This window comes from Ylistrum balloti, unplaced genomic scaffold (genome assembly GCF_031769215.1).
Source record: "Ylistrum balloti isolate Yb309-2 unplaced genomic scaffold, AGI_CSIRO_Ybal_v1 Utg369814, whole genome shotgun sequence".
Classification (NCBI taxonomy): domain Eukaryota; kingdom Metazoa; phylum Mollusca; class Bivalvia; order Pectinida; family Pectinidae; genus Ylistrum; species Ylistrum balloti.
In genome coordinates this window covers 580,028-601,918 of record NW_026781985.1, presented here as the reverse complement: position 1 = coordinate 601,918, position 21,891 = coordinate 580,028, and the positions used below count along the sequence as shown (strand labels likewise).

The 21,891-nt window shown below is 39.4% G+C and overlaps 1 protein-coding gene across 1 annotated transcript; it reads left to right on the top strand.

Moving 5' to 3' along the window:
* The first annotated feature begins 9,640 nt into the window (after positions 1-9,640).
* LOC132544905 (acylpyruvase FAHD1, mitochondrial-like) lies at positions 9,641-16,276 on the top strand. Its single transcript, XM_060208561.1, has 3 exons — positions 9,641-9,717; positions 12,370-12,466; positions 15,501-16,276. The coding sequence occupies exons 1-3, from the start codon at positions 9,641-9,643 to the stop codon at positions 15,990-15,992; spliced, it is 666 nt and encodes a 221-aa protein (XP_060064544.1). The 3' UTR covers positions 15,993-16,276.
* The last annotated feature ends 5,615 nt before the right edge of the window (positions 16,277-21,891 follow it).

Genomic DNA, 21,891 nt, shown 5'->3' with positions numbered 1-21,891 from the left:
CGCCTGATTTTTTTCGGCAGGGATATATGTACAGTGCCAGGTATTATGACACTCCTGAAAAGGAATTTTTCGGAAAACACTGTGTCTGTTTAATTCCTGCTGGACGTACTAATTTGGGAAGCAAACTTAACATTGTGTAATAACCAGAGCTATTCCTATGATCAGGGAAATCATAACAATTTTTTGTTCACTGTTTAGTTAACATCAATATATATCCATTTTATAAGCATCATATTTTGTTGTGTTGCAGAAGACATTGTCACCTGTTGATAATCTTATTTTTCCTTGCCCCCGGATCGAAAGATCGGCGGCATGTTGTTTTTGTGCTGTCTGTCTGTTTGTCTGTTGTCAACTTTAACCTTGCCCATAACTATTACACCGGAAGAGGTAGGGTTTCATATTTGGCATGTTATTTCCTTGTGACATTACCATTCCGGTGATACCTAAACTTTTGACCGTTTGACCTTGACGCTGGCCTTTGACCTACATTTGAAAGTTAAAAAACAAATCTACAATGAATGCATGACATTAGCACATGCCTTACACAGTAAAATTTTAATCCACTCCAGGGGTTCGAGGGGTGCAGCGTCCGAAAGTGATCGTAACCCCTAGAGTATCGAGGATGCACTTTACGCTGCTACGATGTTTTACTTTGAACAGCGCAGGTGAAACATACAGATCAGGATTTAGATTATTTTTTAAACAAATATCTCGAGGTTACCTCCCTTGTCATTGATACATTAACATTACATGTGATAAATGCTTATCTACGCAATTTCGTTTAAGTAAATGTTATATTACAGTTAAATTACAAACAATTTAAAAACAAAACAGATATATTTTTTATGAATTACAAACTCTACTAATGATTTGAAATTGAATGAAATGTTCGTAAACAACTCGCTGTTGTTATCACAGACGTGAAAACAAACGGTCGGGGTCCGGTTGTGTTTCGGGGGTCGGGAAGGAGTGACAACAAAGGGTCTGGTTTCGGTTGTGTTTCAGGAAGGAGTGACAACAAAGGGTCGGGGTCCAGTTGTTTTTTGGATACGGGGAAGGAGTGACAACAAAGGGTCGGGGTCCGGTTGTTTTTTGGAGACGGGGAAGGAGTGACAACAAAGGGTCGGGGTCCAGTTGTTTTTTGGAGACGGGGAAGGAGTGACAACAAAGGGTCGGGATCCGGTTGTGTTTCGGGGGTCGGGAAGGAGAGACAACAAAGGGTCGGGGTCCGGTTGTTTTTTGGAGACGGGGAAGGAGTGACAACAAAGGGTCGGGGTCCAGTTGTTTTTTTGGAGACGGGGAAGGACTGACAACAAAGTGTCGGGATCCGGTTGTGTTTCGGGGGTTGGGAAGGAGTGACAACAAAGGGTCGGGGTCCGGTTGTGTTTCGGGAAGGAGTAACAAGGGTCGGGGTCCGGTTGTGTTTCGGGGGTCGGGGAAGGGTTGACAACAAAGGGTCCGGGTCCGGTTGTGTTTTGGAGACGGGAAATGAGTGACAACAAAGGATCGGGGTCCGAATGTGTTTCGGAGGTCGGGTAGGGGTGACAACAAAGGGTCGGGGTCCGGTTGTTTTTTTGGAGACGGGAAATAAGTAACAACAAAAGATCGGGCTCCGGTTGTGTTTCGAGAGTCGGGGAAAGGGTTACAACATAGGGTCCCGTTGTGATTCGAATTTGGTAGTCGGGGTGTAGGGGTGCTGGGGAGGACAACAAAGGGTATTGCCCTCATTGTCCTGTGTCGTAAGGGATTCATACTGTTATTGAGTTTCTTGATCGTTTGCCATGACAAAACATGCCCCAAAATATATGAATTCAACATGTAAAGAATAACATTGGTGATACATTGTGATATTTTGAGTTTGTAAATCTCTTATTAAAATATTCCATCGTGAGTGGCGGCTTGTTATGTTCTGCGTTCCTCATTAAGGAGGATGGTTCTTGTTAGTTATTTGTAAATGATAAACTTCAAAGCTCTAAAATACATTAACACTTAAAAAATATTAGTCCTATTTCATATCTACAACCAAAACACTACTTTTATCATCTACTTTCTAGATTTCTTAATTGATTACAACTGAGAGTTTCAGTTTTGCCGCCAATCAGTATCACAACTTCGCGATGCCGTAACGTTGTGGACGCTATTGATCAAATCACGTCGGCAACTACGCCGTCAAAAAATGAAATCCAGACGCGAAATTTCTTCAAAACGTATCATATAAATCGTCCTCTTCAGCTTGTAAGTACAACTATAGAAAGAGTTATAAAAACATTCCATACCTCTGGAAGATCTTAAATTAAGCATGAGCCCCATTATACAACATTTTGGAATTGAGTGCAAATTTCTCATCTCAATTAAATTCGAAATTAAAAGTCTCACACAAAACTCACTGATGGAAGAGTTGTGCTACGTCATCACATTTTTGTAAGAAATTCAACTACGTACACACAGTAATATGACTCAAGATTGTTTTCATTTTCTGAAAACAAATCAAAGTACTGAATATCCTCAAATGCGCAGAACTTGCTGAGCAAAAACTGATGGCAAAAGTGAAATTCTCCCTGTCTATTTATCATGTTACTGTTTTACAAGTGATGTTTACAGATCTACTTTTACTGTGGCAACTGTTTTACACCAAGAAGCAACTCTCCACCAAAGTACTGAAATAAAAAGAAAGAATAAAGTTCAAGGTCATTTATTTAAGCAATCTCTGTTCGGCTTCATCCTAAGTACTGTATGGTACTACCTAGAACTTAAGTCAACTACCGTCTTGAATGACTTCGATAAAATTCCCATCAAGATATATTGAAATATTTACTGAAATCAAGAAGGGTGTCTTTGGAGCCAAAGCTGTCATACGTGTTTCTAAGTCCTCTCCTCTGGATATTCAAAGATATGCAGGGTGATTGACACGAAAATTGCACGAGTTAACAGGCATTAGATAACAGGGACCAATAACAGTCCATGTGACATGTTACAAATCTATTTGACCAGTTTTTATGTCTTCTGGGCTTCTTCGGGTCACATTGTACAACAATTCTGAGTAGAAACTGTGATGAAATATATGTCCAAGAGAAGCCCAATAAGACAGTGATACAGCTAAATGATGCAGTTGAATTCATAATATGGCTTTACTGTATCTATTTCTAAATTTGTATCAAAACGTGCATGGACCTGAGGAAGTTTCATAAGAGTAGGATATACACATCAGAACACACAGTTATCAGACCCATTGTATGATAGACACAATCTATTGATAACTCTGTTTCCTCAATAAGATGTACGTGGTTTGTCCGGTAATCATACACCGAATTGTAACATGTGAAAGACACAAATAAAACAAATATTTTAGTATCATAAGGCGCCATGAAGAAATGATAAAATACAATGTAGAAAGCTTAATATTTTTCTGTACTGATCTTTCACAGATCAAATACAACCCTGTCATTACATAAGGTTTTCATGAAAAAAATATATATAACAGATTTTTTATGTTTTTCATGTGATTTGATAATGAAAACCTAAGAGTGAAGATTGCAGATCAAGCTTGAAAAAGTTAACATCACTGATCAGCACATGTTTATCTTCAGTGTTGTGTCTTGTCAATTCAACGGTCTAAAGAACACCAATGATTCAATGTTGCTGGTTTTTTAATCCAAAATAAAACTTTCTTTCTTGTTTCCCCTTGAAGATTCTTGTGATGTTTTGAGATACCTAGAATAACACGATCACAAATGTTTGCCAAAATCCAACGTTATCAATTATGGAGAATTTCAGAGTATAACTGGATGTACACTATACGACTGAACTACCTGTTATACGTTTGAGTACAAAGCTGCAGTGACATCTCAATCACATTATTCCTACACATAAATGGTACGTCCATCGTTCCAAAAAACTGCTCTCTTCAACAACTCAGATCTATCTAGACAGCTTGGGCTGTACAGAATTCAAAATTTCAAACATTGTAGTTGCCATGTAGAGATGAAATATAGAATGAATTTGAAGAACTTGGCAAGATTATTCTACCTGTTTTTCTTGACAAGTAAAATTTCAGTCCCGTATGGAAATAAAAACAATTCCGCCATGAAACTTCTCTCGGCACGGGTTTGTTTTCCTATTTGTTATGTGACAAGGTGATAGTAAGTATATGTATGTACTTGTATATGAAAATAAATAAAATAAATGTTTGTAGGGATCATATGTAGTTGTATATGTGAAATACAATCCCACCTTAACACGTCAAAAATAATGATAAACAACAATACATTTCTTATTGTTATCAATTAATCTAATCATGTTTGATTGAAGATTAAATTGGCAGATACAGCTTCACCGTGTAGTCTTTCCCATCACTGTTGTGTGTTGTCAATTCATCTGTCTGAAAAATATAAAATATTCAAAAGGAAAATCCTACAAGCAGTAAGTTAATTTTGGATTGATATACAGAGTGTGTAAGTAACCGATGATTACTAGGCTTAATGAGCATAATCCACAGGAAAAATAATGTTATTCTTGTACCACAAGTAAATTTCAACAAACCTGTTTTATAACCTTTAATCAACTAACAAATATATACATGTCAGTGTAACCTAAACTCTATATTTGAAAAATATTTTTTCTATATTCGACAAATAAAAATCATTTTTCCCTATATTTGACATAAAGAAATAATTTTTTTCTATATTCGACATATAAAGATAATTTTTCCCTAGATTTGACATATAAAAATAACTTTTTTCTATATTCGAAATATAAAGATAACATCTATTTCTACATAGGATACACAAAAAATAAAAAATTTGTTCCATCTGCACTTATATATGTAGAGTGTAAAGTATCTTCCATCGGATAACTGACTTAAGTATGTTTCAACCACAGGATCAAATAGACATACATATACAGGTAGGACGGAGCAGTGACAAAATGTAAGTTGAAAGTCCTACAAAGGTTATGATATAATCTTTTTGCCATAATTTGAAGATGTCACAATAAGTTAAATAACACACTCATGCCAAATAAAAAAATCGGACGTGAATCTTTCATCTCGTATTACGATAGTGATATAAACCATATTTCTGCATTAAAATACACCAAACTAATCAGTTGTTCAACCAAACATGCGTCAGATATACAGGACTACACACGTGTTGTTGAATTATAATTGAAAATTGAAATTGCAAGCACGCGCTTGAGATCAATTTCACCCTCACAGGATTGTAGAATATTCAGTTATTATTTGTATAAATTTTAAAAACTTGTACACGAAAATAAACTAAAATTTTGTCCATTGCATTTATGTTACGGTTTCAATGGTAGCATTAAAACATGTCTTACAGTACAAAATTATATAGTTCACCAATAAGCACTTCTTTAGAGAGAAAAAATAACACAAATACACACATGACATCTAGTCTAGATAAACTGAATACCCAAAATAACACATCAGGTCGGCATTCAGGGATCATAGCTTTGAAGATCAGAAACACAGTAAAGAAAAGTATCAGGTTTTACCTTTTCAAAGTCATGCATTTGATATATCATATCCTGAGCAGGCAACCATAATAATCTGGTGTCTTCTTACTCAGCCAACATTTTGATTTTTGGGGTATACAGGGAAGGTATTTTGTTGGCCAGATGAAACTGGGTGTGAAAGGTAGAAAAATAGGAGATAATTACAGGTAAGGCTATAGACTGCTTCATAAAACTTCCTACTTTCAAGAGAAAAATAACTGGATATTTAAGAATTACATGTATTTTTATTTCACATTGAATGCATTTACAGTATTAACTTACTTATATACCCTCTATATAAGAAACATAGCTACTATTTTCCAATTATAGAATCATAGAAAAACATAGAAATATCAGAAAGTACACATATAGCTACTATTTTTCAACTATTTCAATTATTTATGTATATACACATATATAGACACATAAAGTAGCTTGATTTCAAACGTCCTTTTGAATAGGAGTATTATAATGTTCTGTGCATCCTCTATATCATGAATTAAAATCGCCTATTAGTAATTCAATGGTAAAAGCTTATAATTTGTATAATTGATACACTATATACGTGAAGGGAAAAGGTATTCCCATACAAAAGGAAATGAATTAATTCAATTCGGTACTAGAATGGTTTTTTCAGCAAAATCTTTTTGATGCAACACATGCAGTTTATTTCACTATTTTACTGTAAATGCAGTAGATGGGAAGCAGCATCAGCATAACCAAGCACATCAATTTGTTCATTTCTGTATTGGTCCTTTAGTTGACTAAGGCGAGAGTCTATGTGGCGGTATTTCCTCTTCTTTGGTCTTGGTTTACCTCCGGTCAAAAGTTTAATCATCTTTGCTTAATCGGTAGCCTTAATTTTCTTCAGAAGCTGAACAACCGCAAAGATGTTCGGGTGCGCATGCTGACAGAGCTTGTTAACCTTGCTGTGCCATCCCTCAATAAGATTTGTTGTCCGTGGGCCATCGTTGTCATAGTGATTCCACAAAACTACAATATGTCCCTCAACACACGTTTCTGTAAAATAGTCCTTAAATCGTGTAGTTTCAGGGCTAATATCCTCTTTGCTGTCTATGACAGAAAATCACACATCCTCTACTTGATCATTGGGCACTAACGGAAGCACAGCTCCGCGTCTCACTAGAGTTTTTAGTCCGTCATCCTGGCGATAGCGTCCAGCCAGTCCCACATCCTTGTACTTTCCTCTAGATACACTGTGTGTAATGAAAATGAAAAAAAAACACGCTTTCCACGGCGTTCCTTGCTGCTACCTCAGAGTCCAACATAACTGTCTCTGGAGCGGAAACAAAGTTCATCGGAGTCACAGAATCCCTGAGTAAAGTAAACAGTCTCCTGTATGTCTGTTCTGTCTTGTTTGGTAGAAGGGCAAATACCAAAGGAAGCACAGTCGAATCAACACAAAATTTTGGTAGTATCCACCCCTTCCACTTTCTTTGAAGTTGATGTTAACCTGTGCATTAGACATCATGGAATATGAATGATTTGAAAATATAAAAATTAGTGCAAGACCTTTGTACTTTGTTGTAGTTGCTATAGGTGTCTGGGCAGTACAGAAGGTGAAGATGACATACTGAGCAACAGACTTTCATTTCCTCCCCAATATTACTTATGAATACAACACGAGTTATCAGACTCGCTCGGTTTACGTATCATGGCATCACGGCTACATCCTGAAATCTATGGCAAATAACATCAGAAAGGACTCTCAAGGCTGGGAAAGGAAAAGGGGTGGTTTCCTTATTTGAATACAAACAAGTAAATTATACTTCTTTTAAAAAATTGTTTTTTTTTCAAGTTATTTTCCCTAATTGGAATAGATGAAGGTAAAAAGAGCAATTTTTTCATTAGAGTTTGTTCCAAGTATATTTCAGTCAGACTAAGTGTGGAGTGTCACTTTTGCCATGAAATGTTCCAGGAGTGCAGAGAGCGAAAGTGATTGTAACCCCCTGGAATATCGAGGATGGTTCCAGGGGTACAGAGAGCGAAAGTGATTGTAACCCCTGGAGTATCGATGGGGTGCAGAGAGCGAAAGTGATTGTAACCCCTGGAGGGGTGGTTCCAGGGGTGCAGAGAGCGAAAGTGATTGTAACCCCTGGAGTATCGAGGATGGTTCCAGGGGTGAAGAGCGAAAGTGATTGTAACCCCTGGAGTATCGAGGATGGTTCCAGGGGTACAGAGAGCGAAAGTGATTGTAACCCCTGGAGTATCAAGGATGGTTCCAGGGGTGCAGAGAGAGAAAGTGATTGTAACCCCTGGAGTATCAAGGATGGTTCCAGGGGTTCAGAGAGCGAAAGTGATTGTAACCCCTGGAGTATCGAGGATGGTTCCAGGGGTGCAGAGAGCGAAAGTGATTGTAACCCCTGGAGTATCGAGGATGGTTCCAGGGGTGCAGAGAGCGAAAGTGATTGTAACCCCTGGAGTATCGAGGATGGTTCCAGGGGTGCAGAGAGCGAAAGTGATTGTAACCCCTGGAGTATCGAGGATGGTTCCAGGGGTGCAGAGAGAGAAAGTGATTGTAACCCCTGGAGTATCGAGGATGTTAGCGAGGTAGAAAGTCACACTATACGCAATTAAAGTGAATAAGAAAATCACGTTAGTGACTTAAATTATCAATATTTCGTGTAAAAATGTATTTTAAGAAAGACGAGAGTAAAGGCTTGAAAATTAATAGATAACTGACCATAAACAAATTGAGCTGGGCACTCCTTCGTCCAGTGTCCCCATTTGGCATGTGTCTGTTCAGAGAGCTGACGGAGTGAGAGTGAGAGTTAAGGTCATAAGGGGTCAGTTTGGACAGATTTAGTGTAATTAGTTTAGATTTATCACTTCTGTGTGTTTGATAAAGTTTGTGAAAAGCCGTGTCTCGGGGAGTTTTAGTTTGGGTGTTTGAGGACACAGGCGTGTTTTATGGGAATTTCAGTTGTTAGTTGTTTTCTTACCAACCCAAAGGTGAAAAAGTATGGTATTTAGCTGACAGGTTCCTAGGATAAATCCCGCCAAATTTGTGAAAAAAATTATCTTTACCTTTATTCTAGGTCGCAGGGGTCGAATTTGTTAAAACCTTTGAACAACTTCTTCTGACAAACCGAAAGGCGCAGAAGCATCGTATTTTTCTGACAGGTTCCTAAGATGAAGCCCGACAATGTATACCAAAAACAGGACATTGACCCTTATTCTAGGTCACAGAGTGTCAGATTTGTTAGAACCTTGAAATAGCTTCTTCTGGCTAACCAAAATACGCAAAATCATGTTTTTTTGGCTAACAGGTTGCAATGATGACACCTTACAAGTTTTGCGAAAAAAGTTGCCCTGGGCCCATTTTGAAGGTCACATGGATCGAGCTTGCTGAAACCTGTAAAAAGACTTCTTCTTGTAAAGAAGAAAGTTCGAGAAGCAAGTGAATTCGGTGGAAACGTGTTTCCAAATTAAAGTCCGAAAAAAATTCGAGCAAAAAAAAGTACGCTCACTGACCTATACATTTGTAATCCAATTCACAACTGTCTCCGTTTAGAGTTGAATATGATAAGCTGTTTGTTGTAGAACTTGGTTAAAACTTTGCCCATTTCCAATGCTAGTGGTGCATATGTCAATATATTTGTGATACTAACACCGATTCTATTTTTGAAGGGCAATGAGTACCAAGTGAGCAGTGCAGGCCCATTGGACCTCTTGTTTTGAGTTAGTTTGGATTTGTGCGAGAATAACTGAAGATCATTGGTTACTGTTATATCTAAGACTTGCATTAAAGATTTTGAAAATTATTGTGATGTTGGTGACTCGCACCTTAATTTATGTGTACATGTATTTACTTTCTGTAAATGTTCTGTTAATGTTGAATTAATGTGCTAAAAATCAAAAATGAATATATGTACATGTGTGAATGCATTTATGTGGTGTAATGTGAAATAAGTTGCCAATGTATCCTCGCAGGTGTTAACTGTCACTCAAATGCAAGACGTTGCCACGAACTCCATCTATATCTACAAAATTTGTAAATCTGGGTGATGTGTGGTCCATACTACCCATTGTCGGCCCTCGTCGTCGATCAAGCTTATCCCAGTTGGTCAAAGGGAATTAACTCTAAGAGTACATTGACCAAATCAACATGGCTGCTCCTAGTAAGAACCTTGCAAAATTCAGAGATGTTGGCAAGAAGATCTTGGCGATTGGACGAAATTACAAGTATTTTCTTTATATCGATGTTAAATCTGTGATAAATCGTTAATTTTGATGTGCATTTTTCTGCATGGCACGCTCTGCTTTCATCACAAACATGGATGGGGCGTGACTGTTGGGGCGAGCCAGGATCCCAGGACGAAAGATTGCATGGGTTATTGTAACGTAAAAGACCATCTTTGTCTATCAGACCACTTCACCTTTGTCATTAGGCCTATGATATAATATGCCTTCGTATCATGATTTTTAACGGATATTTGATATTTATGTTTAGGAGGTAAACGCCTGAAAATTAAATATATTTAATTGTTGTGGTGAACTTTGATTTCAGTCGGAAACTAAGGCTGAATTCTGACACAATTCCACATACATACTTACAGAAATGATGTAGCGGTGTTTATGGCTTAATTTTTTATATTAACATCACACTATACATGTGCCTGAAGTTTGTTATCAGGGATAGTCCCAGCTTTTATGCTGACCTAGATAATTTTATCTTGCTTGCATGATCAGGTGACAGGTCTATGGGAACAAGATGGGTGTCCAGTTACTGGGGGCTATAGTCAGTTTATTTAGTGATCTGACGTTATAATTAGATATCACCTGTTTAAAGTTCTGAATATGTATACCTGTTACATTGTTCACGTAGGTCTCCAGATCTTACCATACAACTGACTCTGACATCTGATGATGGCGGGCTATTCAAATCGCCCAGCGCCGTCATCCATCATTGTGTCTTTAAACAATTTCACACTGTTATTTGTGCATGCCATGCATCATCATCATCATCATCATCACCATCATCATCATCATCATCATCATCATCATCAAAATAATATCAAAATGTGATTTAAATCCCTAACAAATTCAGCCCTTCAATACATCCCTTTCCATATTACACTGAGTAGATGAAGGAGTTGGACTTTTATCTGTTTTGGAGAGAAAAATGTATTATAACCAGAATTTAATGTATAATTCTTACTTGGAACCATTGTAGCTTTGACCTTTTTTATCGTGAAAGATAACCTTGATATATTTTTCCACTTTTATTCACCATTTTTATTCCGGAATGCACGAGCTATATATGTAAAATGTTCTGTACAGTTCTGCAGTGTTATGTTGTTGTGCTATCTCGTGTTTATCTAATGTCTATATAGGAATACTACCTAAACGTGTATTCAGGTTCAAGTTAGAAAGAGTTATGATTTTCCAAAGACCCCTCCCTCTTTTAAATTCATCCAGCTTTAAAGCTATAACTGTGTCTGAATGATCAGATCTATAAATGAGTTCACTGTTTGGTTTACTTATACCAGATAATAAACAATATGATGTGATAAAGAGGTCTAATGGGCCTGTCTTACAAGATTATTTCTTCCCTACATTCTTGCTATCAGGATGAAGTTGTCTATAAATGGCTATAATTTGAAAAATGTCATTAATTTCTTAAACTTCCCCTCCCCCCACCCTCCCAGCAGCAGCAATGTTTATTTTCTACTACATTGCAAAGTACATTGTCATGTGACTTCATACATTGTCAAATAAGAGGTTGACCTGATAACAAGTCAATGAGTGTTTAACCCATCTTGTGGCTGGCTGTTAGGGTGACAAGAACTGGCTATGAGGTTGACATGCGGTGGCTGGTATGATGACAAGGGGTGGCTGTGAGGTTGACAAGGGCTGGTTGGTATGTTGACAAGGGGTGGCTGTGAGGTTGACAAGGGCTGGTTGGTATGTTGACAAGGGGTGGTTGTGAGGTTGACAAGGGCTAGCTGTGAGGTTGACAAGGGCTGGTTGGTATGTTTACTAGGGGTGGCTGTGAGGTTGACTAGGGCTGGCTGTGAGGTTGATGTGGGGTGGCTGTGAAGTGGACAAGCACTGGCTGGTATGTTGACAAGGGCTGGCAGTGAGGTTGACAAGGGATAGCTGGTATGTTGACAAGGGCTGGCTGTGAGGTTGGCAAGGGCTGGCTGTGAGGTTGACCAGGGCTGGCTGTTAGGTTGACTAGGGCTGGCTGGTATGTTGACAATGGCTGGCTGTGAGGTTGACAAGGGCTAGCTGTTAGGTTGACTAGGGCTGGCTGGTATATTGACGAGGGCTGGCTGTGAGGTTGACAAGGGCTGGCTGTTAGGTTGACTAGGGCTGGCTGGTATGTTGACAAGGGCTGGCTGTGAGGTTGACAAGGGCTGGCTGTGAGGTTGACAAGGGCTGGCTGTGAGGTTCACAAGGGCTGGCTGTGAGGTTCACAAGGACTTGCTGTGAGATTTAAAAGGAAATTTCTCCACATTACTTTGGAACATTTGAACATTTTACAACAGAATGTCATAAATACAGTAGGGAATTCGGAATAAGGATTACCAAAAGTTTGGTCAGTGATGTCAAATTTGCAGAGATTCATCATAATTCTGTAATGAAATAAATGATGTCTTATTACATGGTACAGGCAAAACAATTGTTTTGACCCCTCAGTAACGAGGGGTAAATAACTTTCACTAGAGCATGGGAAAGCATGAAATACTTATACAATATAAGTGCCTGGTCATATTATGATATTCTTACATTCACTGTATTTTGATTTCTGAAAGAGACTTTTTAGTGACTGGGAGATTTAGAGGCAGTCAGTAGTTTTGAAATTACTTCTTACATTTTTCTTTGTAACAGATCTCATGCTGCAGAACTGAACAACCCCATCCCAAAGAGTCCTTTGGTATTTATCAAGCCAACAACTTCTTATATCACCGAAGGCCAGCGAATTAAGGTGAGTCTGGGGGATACTCCAAGGATCACAGAGGTCAAACTGACCTCCACATCGACTGAAACTATAGATATAATGTTATTATACGGTATAGGGCCACAGCAAATGGCAAGTTTTGTGCTTGTAATTATACAAAAGAAAAGTTGTAGCAGAGAAAAAATCTATGGGGAGAAAAGTCTCCAAGAACTGATATCTCAGTGTACTGATATCTCTGTGTATTGATATCTGTGTACTGATATCTGTGTACTGATATCTCTGTGTACTGATATCTCTGTGTGATATCTTTGTGTACTGATATTGCTGTGTACTGATATCTGTGTACTGATATCTCTGTATACTGATATCTGTGTACTGATATCTCTGTGTGATATCTTTGTGTACTGATATTGCTGTGTACTGATATCTGTGTACTGATATCTCTGTGTACTGATATCTGTGTACTGATATCTCTGTGTACTGATATCTGTGTACTGATATATCTGTGTACTGTAATCTCTGTGTACTGATATCTGTGTACTGATATCTTTGTGTACTGATATCTGTGTTCTGATATCTGTGTACTGATATCTGTGTACTGATATCTCTGTGATATCTGTGTATTGATATCTGTGTACTGATATCTGTGTACTGATATCTCTGTGTACTGATATCTGTTACTGATATCTCTGTGTACTGATATCTCTGTATACTGATATCTGTGTACTGATATCTCTGTGTGATATCTTTGTGTACTGATATTGCTGTGTACTGATATCTGTGTACTGATATCTCTGTGTACTGATATCTGTGTACTGATATCTCTGTGTACTGATATCTGTGTATACTGATATCTGTGTACTGATATCTCTGTGTGATATCTTTGTGTACTGATATCTCTGTGTACTGATATATGTGTACTGATATCTCTGTGTACTGATATCTGTGTTCTGATATCTCTGTGTACTGATATCTCTGTGTGATATCTCTGTGTATTGATATCTGTGTACTGATATCTGTGTACTGATATCTCTGTGTACTGATATCTGTTTACTGATATCTGTGTACTGATATCTCTATGTGATATCTCTGTGTACTGATATCTCTGTGTGATATCTCTGTGTACTGATATCTCTGTGTGATATCTTTGTGTACTGATATCTCTGTGTACTGATATCTGTGTACTGATATATGTGTACTGATATCTCTATGTGATATCTCTGGGTACTGATATCTCTATGTGATATCTCTGGGTACTGATATCTCTGTGTGATATCTCTGTGTACTGATATTTCTGTGTGATATCTTTGTGTACTGATATCTCTGTGTACTGATATCTGTGTACTGATATCTCTGTGTGATATCTTTGTGTACTGATATCTCTGTGTACTGATATCTCTGTGTACTGACTGATATTTGTGTACTGATATATCTGTGTACTGATATCTCTGTGTGATATCTTTGTGTACTGATATCTCTGTGTGATATCTTTGTGTACTGATATCTCTGTGTGATATCTTTGTGTACTGATATCTCTGTGTGATATCTTTGTGTACTGATATCTCTGTGTACTGATATCTGTGTACTGATATCTCTGTGTGATATCTTTGTGTACTGATATCTCTGTGTACTGATATCTCTGTGTACTGATATCTGTGTACTGATATCTCTGTGTGATATCTTTGTGTACTGATATCTCTGTGTGATATCTTTGTGTACTGATATCTCTGTGTACTGATATCTGTGTACTGATATCTCTGTGTGATATCTTTGTGTACTGATATCTCTGTGTACTGATATCTGTGTACTGATATCTCTGTGTGATATCTTTGTGTACTGATATCTCTGTGTACTGATATTTCTGTGTACTGATATCTGTGTACTGATATCTCTGTGTACTGATATCTCTGTGTGATATCTTTGTGTACTGATATCTGTGTACTGATATCTCTGTGTGATATCTTTGTGTACTGATATCTCTGTGTACTGATATCTCTGTGTACTGATATCTCTGTACTGATATCTCTGTGTACTGATATCTGTGTACTGATATCTCTGTGTACTGATATCTGTGTACTGATATCTCTGTGTACTGATATCTCTGTGTGATATCTTTGTGTACTGATATCTGTGTACTGATATCTGTGTACTGATATCTCTGTGTATATAGAAAAGCTTTTAGATTTCATGAAGTTACCTACAATCTAGTGGTATTTACCAAACTATCTTGAATAGATAAAAAAAAATCAACTCTTGAAGACAGGTCTCCAGAATTCATCTTTTATCTACTGTGCTGGTAGCCAACATCTCTATGACAGTTGTCATCACACAATACACCACCATAAATGACTCTCAGACTACCAGTAGTTGACCTCCCAGTCAGGGGCAAAGTTTGTGAGGTCATGCAAAAATTTGGCATCATCCCCAAAAACACCAACAAAAGACTCAGCTGTAGACTATTTTGTATGTCATCGATCAGCGTAAAAAAGAATATTTGCCATTTCAAGAGGTTGTGTACTAGTATCCTAGCCAAATTACCACCAATTACCACTGGTATCACAGTATATTAACATATTTCTTGAGAACATGTCGGTAGCTGATAAATGAAAGTACAAAATGTAAACGGTGACTGTTTAATAAATTTCCAGCGATATAATCCATAACATTTATAACCTTGTAAACAAAAGTCATCATTCACCGCATGAATTTTGATTGTTGAAATTGAAATAACTTAAATTTTATCGCAAGAATTTGGGGGCAAATGTTTTATTGTAGCTGTGGGCCATTGATTTAAATCTTCCATTTACAGAAACTGTTCCAGCTAAACTTGTGTCCCTGTGAACAAAACAATTATCTAGGATCGTTGAACAGCATCAACCAGTTTTTTTTCAAAATTTGCTGCTAAGACTTGATTGTGTACAGAGTTGCACCAATGATGTCTAATATTTCCTCAATTTCAAAAGAGTTCTTAATTAATTTAAAGGAATATTTCTTTAATGATTTTGATTACATCAACTCACTTCTCCTTAATTGATGTGTGTATCTTTTCTTTTAAAAACAGTTTCCACCTGGCTGCAATGAGCTCCATCATGAAGTTGAGCTAGGAGTTGTCATTGGAAAAGGTGGTAACAACATTTCAGAGGCAAATGCGATGGAACATGTAGGAGGGTATGTACTTGCCCTTGACATGACTGCTCGTGATCTTCAGGATTTCGCCAAGAAAAATGGTCATCCATGGGCTCTTGCAAAGTCCTGGGATACATCTTGTCCTGTCAGCAATTTCATTGAAAAGAATAAAATTCCAGATCCCAGCAGTCTTAACCTCTGGCTCAAGGTCAATGGAGAAATGAAACAAAATGGAAACACAACAGACATGATTTTCCCGATTCCATACTTGATCAGTTTTCTAAGTAACTATTTTACACTGGAGGAGGGAGATTTATTGTTGACTGGTACGCCATCTGGTGTCGGCCCAGTAAAAGAAGGGGATGAAATCCAGGCAGGGTTGGGAGACATTTTGTCCATCACGTTTAGTGTGTCTGATGATAAGTGATATTATCCACTTTCGTTTTCTGCGATCTCACTCAAGGATGGTACAATATTGCTTAATTACCAGGTACTTGTACAATTGTTTCATGATTGAGGGAAAGATTGACCTGAAAATGATTTATGTGTGATATTCAAGATATATTTATGTGTAATCAGAGAGAAATCACTACAAATATGAGAAAATGTGAGAAAAGAAAAACTATATTTTCAGTATATGCCTTTACTATCATTTTTTTAATCAGATTTTAATTCACTTTTACATACAGGTTGCATCATTAAGTAACGAGGGGGGGGGGGGGGGGGGGGGGGGGGGGGATCCGTAGTATCTTGTGTTTATGTTACATGATGTTATTGATGATTTTAATTGAAATACAATTGATATGAAGAAATTAAAACAACTGTTAAAATGTTCAAAGTGCTGCTCCGATTTGTTTATTTTAAAAGATCTTCCCTCAGATTTGAAAAAAAAAGCCCACGAAACACTGATAAGAGATGAACCATTTCAAAATGTGAATAAGGCGTAATTTTTCTACTCCATCTTAATTTCTGTGTTCTTGTTTCATAGATTTTGAGAAAAGGATGATTTTAACGTTTTGTCTGCATTAACAAGAATTTTTCACATTAATATTCCATCATTGTTGATATATGTTTGATGCACAAGTTGATGAAACTGTGAAGGTAAGACATCAATACTAGGAGAAATATCAGGAACTACCAAGACAGAAACAGCAACAAAATGTCTTTTACCTGCACTAATGATGAACCCTCTCAATGTACCATAACTATGTAAATTACATGCTGAAAGATGTGGTTGTACAACTTGTCCTTACTATAATGGTAATTAACCTCCCTATGAAGTTTGAAGTTGACCCATTGAAAACTAATCAAGATATTGAGCAGAATCTGTTCTGACAATTAAATAAAGGTCCAGAATTCAGTGAATTACATTTGGAAAAAGACAGATTGGATGTGTGTGCTTGATATCGCAAGCTTGTCAATGTGATCATAGTAATGAACCTTACCTTCCAAAGAAATTTGAAGTTGATCTTTTGAAAGCTCATGGAGATATTGAGCGGACTGTTTTGGTAATTGAATAAAGGGCCATAACCCCATAAATATCAGTCTGAAAATTACTGTCATCACACTTGTCTGAACTATTTTGGTAATGAAACTTCCTATAAACGTTGAAGTTTATCCACTGAAAATTACTTGAGATATCAAGCACAATCTTTTGGTAATTGTATAAGGGGCCATAACAATAGAATCCTGAAACTACAATGATCAACTTGTCGGAGCTCTCATGGTGATGAACCTTCGCATCAAGTCCAAATTTTTATCTGTTGAAAACTAATAAAGATATCAAGCAGACACTGTAATAAGATAAAGGGCTATAACTCTTTAAGTTTTGGTCCGAAAATTGCAGTCATGGTTATGAACCTTCCTATAAAATTTAAAGTTGATCTGTTGATATCTAATTGAGATATCAAGCAGACACTGTTTTGGGAATTGAATAAGGGGCCATAACTCCATGAATTACGGTGATTGATCTTGTCCAAGCTATCATGGTATTGAACCTTTCTATGAAGTTTGAAGTTTGATCCATTGAAAATTACTCAAGTTATTAAGCGGACACTGTGTGTGCCCATCCGCTCACATAACAAATAACAAATAAAGAAAAAGACAAGTGTTTGTAACACATTTTATTTTGTTTCCGTCAAAAGTACCACACACAAGTGAAACACAGGAATAGAAATTGACAGGAAACACAAGGTTACACACCCTGACAAGGTCCTCAGAAATCACAGAGCTATAAACACTGAAAAAGGTCCTCACAGTGAAGATGGGTCATTATACCCGGAGAAGATCCTCACAGTGAACTTGAGACCCTATTCCCTGACAAGGTCCTCACACTCAACATGAGACCCTATACCCTGACAAGGTCCTCACAGTGAACATGAGACCCTATACCCTGACAAGGTCCTCACAGTGAACATGAGACCCTATTCCCTGACAAGGTCCTCACAGTGAAAATGAGACCCTATTCCCTGACAAGATCCTCACAGTGAAAATGAGACCCTATACCCTGACAAGGTCCTCACTGTGAATATGAGACCCTATACCCTGACAAGGTCCTCACAGTGAACATGAGACCCTATTCCCTGACAAGGTCCTCACAGTGAACATGAGACCCTATTCCCTGACAAGGTCCTCACAGTGAAAATGAGACCCTATACCCTGACAAGATCCTCACAGTGAACATGAGACCCTATTCCCTGACAAGGTCCTCACACTCAACATGAGACCCTATTCCCTGACAAGATCCTCACAGTGAACATGAGACCCTATACCCTGACAAGGTCCTCACACTGAACATGAGACCCTATACCCTGACAAGATCCTCACAGTGAACATGAGACCCTATACCCTGACAAGGTCCTCACACTGAACATGAGACCCTATACCCTGACAAGATCCTCACAGTGAACATGAGACCCTATACCCTGACAAGGTCCTCACACTGAACATGAGACCCTATACCCTGACAAGATCCTCACACTGAACATGAGACCCTATACCCTGACAAGATCCTCACACTGAACATGAGACCCTATTCCCTGACAAGGTTCTCACAGAGAACACGAGACCCTATACCCTGACAAGGTCCTCACAGTGAACATGAGACCCTATTCCCTGACAAGATCCTCACAGTGAACATGAGACCCTATTCCCTGACAAGGTCCTCACACTGAACATGAGACCCTATACCCTGACAAGGTCCTCACACTGAACATGAGACCCTATACCCTGACAAGATCCTCACAGTGAACATGAGACCCTATACCCTGACAAGATCCTCACAGTGAACATGAGACCCTATTCCCTGACAAGATCCACACAGTGAACATGAGACCCTATTCCCTGACAAGATCCTCACAGTGAACATGAGACCCTATTCCCTGACAAGATCCTCACAGTGAAAATGAGACCCTATTCCCTGACAGGGTCCTCACTGTGAACATGAGACCCTATACCCTGACAAGGTCCTCACAGTGAACATGAGACCCTATTCCCTGACAAGATCCTCACAGTCAACATGAGACCCTATTCCCTGACAAGATCATCACAGTGCAAATGAGACCCTATACCCTGACAAGATCCTCACAGTGAACATGAGACCCTATACCCTGACAAGGTCCTCACAGTGAACATGAGACCCTATTCCCTGACAAGATCCTCACAGTGAAAATGAGACCCTATTCCCTGACAAGGTTCTCACAGTGAACACGAGACCCTATACCCTGACAAGATCCTCACAGTGAACATGAGACCCTATACCCTGACAAGATCCTCAGTGTGAACACGAGACCCTATACCCTGACAAGATCCTCACAGTGAACATGAGACCGTATTCCCTGACAAGGTCCTCACAGTGAACATGAGACCCTATACCCTGACAGATCCTCACTGTGAACACGAGACCCCCTATACCCTGAAAAGGTCCTCACAGTGAACATGAGACCCTATTCCCTGACAAGGTCCTCACAGTGAACATGAGACCCTATTCCCTGACAAGGTCCTCACAGTGAAAATGAGACCCTATTCCCTGACAAGATCCTCACAGTGAAAATGAGACCCTATACCCTGACAAGGTCCTCACTGTGTATATGAGACCCTATACCCTGACAAGGTCCTCACAGTGAACATGAGACCCTATTCCCTGACAAGGTCCTCACAGTGAACATGAGACCCTATTCCCTGACAAGGTCCTCACAGTGAAAATGAGACCCTATACCCTGACAAGATCCTCACAGTGAACATGAGACCCTATTCCCTGACAAGGTCCTCACACTCAACATGAGACCCTATTCCCTGACAAGATCCTCACAGTGAACATGAGACCCTATACCCTGACAAGGTCCTCACACTGAACATGAGACCCTATACCCTGACAAGATCCTCACAGTGAACATGAGACCCTATACCCTGACAAGGTCCTCACACTGAACATGAGACCCTATACCCTGACAAGATCCTCACAGTGAACATGAGACCCTATACCCTGACAAGGTCCTCACACTGAACATGAGACCCTATACCCTGACAAGATCCTCACACTGAACATGAGACCCTATACCCTGACAAGATCCTCACACTGAACATGAGACCCTATTCCCTGACAAGGTTCTCACAGAGAACACGAGACCCTATACCCTGACAAGGTCCTCACAGTGAACATGAGACCCTATTCCCTGACAAGATCCTCACAGTGAACATGAGACCCTATTCCCTGACAAGGTCCTCACACTGAACATGAGACCCTATACCCTGACAAGGTCCTCACACTGAACATGAGACCCTATACCCTGACAAGGTCCTCACACTGAACATGAGACCCTATACCCTGACAAGATCCTCACAGTGAACATGAGACCCTATTCCCTGACAAGATCCTCACAGTGAACATGAGACCCTATTCCCTGACAAGATCCTCACAGTGAACATGAGACCCTATTCCCTGACAAGATCCTCACAGTGAAAATGAGACCCTATTCCCTGACAGGGTCCTCACTGTGAACATGAGACCCTATACCCTGACAAGGTCCTCACAGTGAACATGAGACCCTATTCCCTGACAAGATCCTCACAGTCAACATGAGACCCTATTCCCTGACAAGATCATCACAGTGAAAATGAGACCCTATACCCTGACAAGGTCCTCACAGTGAACATGAGACCCTATACCCTGACAAGGTCCTCACAGTGAACATGAGACCCTATTCCCTGACAAGATCCTCACAGTGAAAATGAGACCCTATTCCCTGACAAGGTTCTCACAGTGAACACGAGACCCTATACCCTGACAAGATCCTCACAGTGAACATGAGACCCTATACCCTGACAAGATCCTCAGTGTGAACACGAGACCCTATACCCTGACAAGATCCTCACAGTGAACATGAGACCGTATTCCCTGACAAGGTCCTCACAGTGAAAATGAGAGCCTATACCCTGAAAAGGTCCTCACAGTGAACATGAGACCCTATACCCTGACAGATCCTCACTGTGAACACGAGAGCCCCTATACCCTGAAAAGGTCCTCACAGTGAACATGAGACCCTATTCCCTGACAAGGTCCTCACACTGAACATGAGACCCTATACCCTGAAAAGGTCCTCACAGTGAACATGAGACCCTATTCCCTGACAAGGTCCTCACACTGAACATGAGACCCTATACCCTGACAAGATCCTCACTGTGAACACGAGACCCCCTATACCCTGAAAAGGTCCTCACAGTGAACATGAGACCCTATTTCCTGACAAGGTCCTCACAGTGAACATGAGACCCTATTCCCTGACAAGGTCCTCACACTGAACATGAGACCCTATACTCTGAAAAGGTCCTCACACTGAACATGAGACCCTATTCCCTGACAAGGTCCTCACACTGAACATGAGACCCTATTTCCTGACAAGGTCCTCACAGTGAACATGAGACCCTATTTCCTGACAAGGTCCTCACACTGAACATGAGACCCTATACCCTGAAAAGGTCCTCACAGCGAACATGAGACCCTATTCCCTGACAAGGTCCTCACACTGAACATGAGACCCTATACCCTGACAAGGTCCTCACAGTGAACATGAGACCCTATACCCTGACAAGGTCCTCAGTGTGAACATGAGACCCTATACCCTGACAAGGTCCTCACACTCAACATGAGACCCTATACCCTGAAAAGGTCCTCACAGCGAACATGAGACCCTATTCCCTGACAAGGTCCTCACACTGAACATGAGGCCCTATACCCTGACAAGGTCCTCACAGTGAACATGAGACCCTATACCCTGACAAGGTCCTCAGTGTGAACATGAGACCCTATACCCTGACAAGATCCTCAC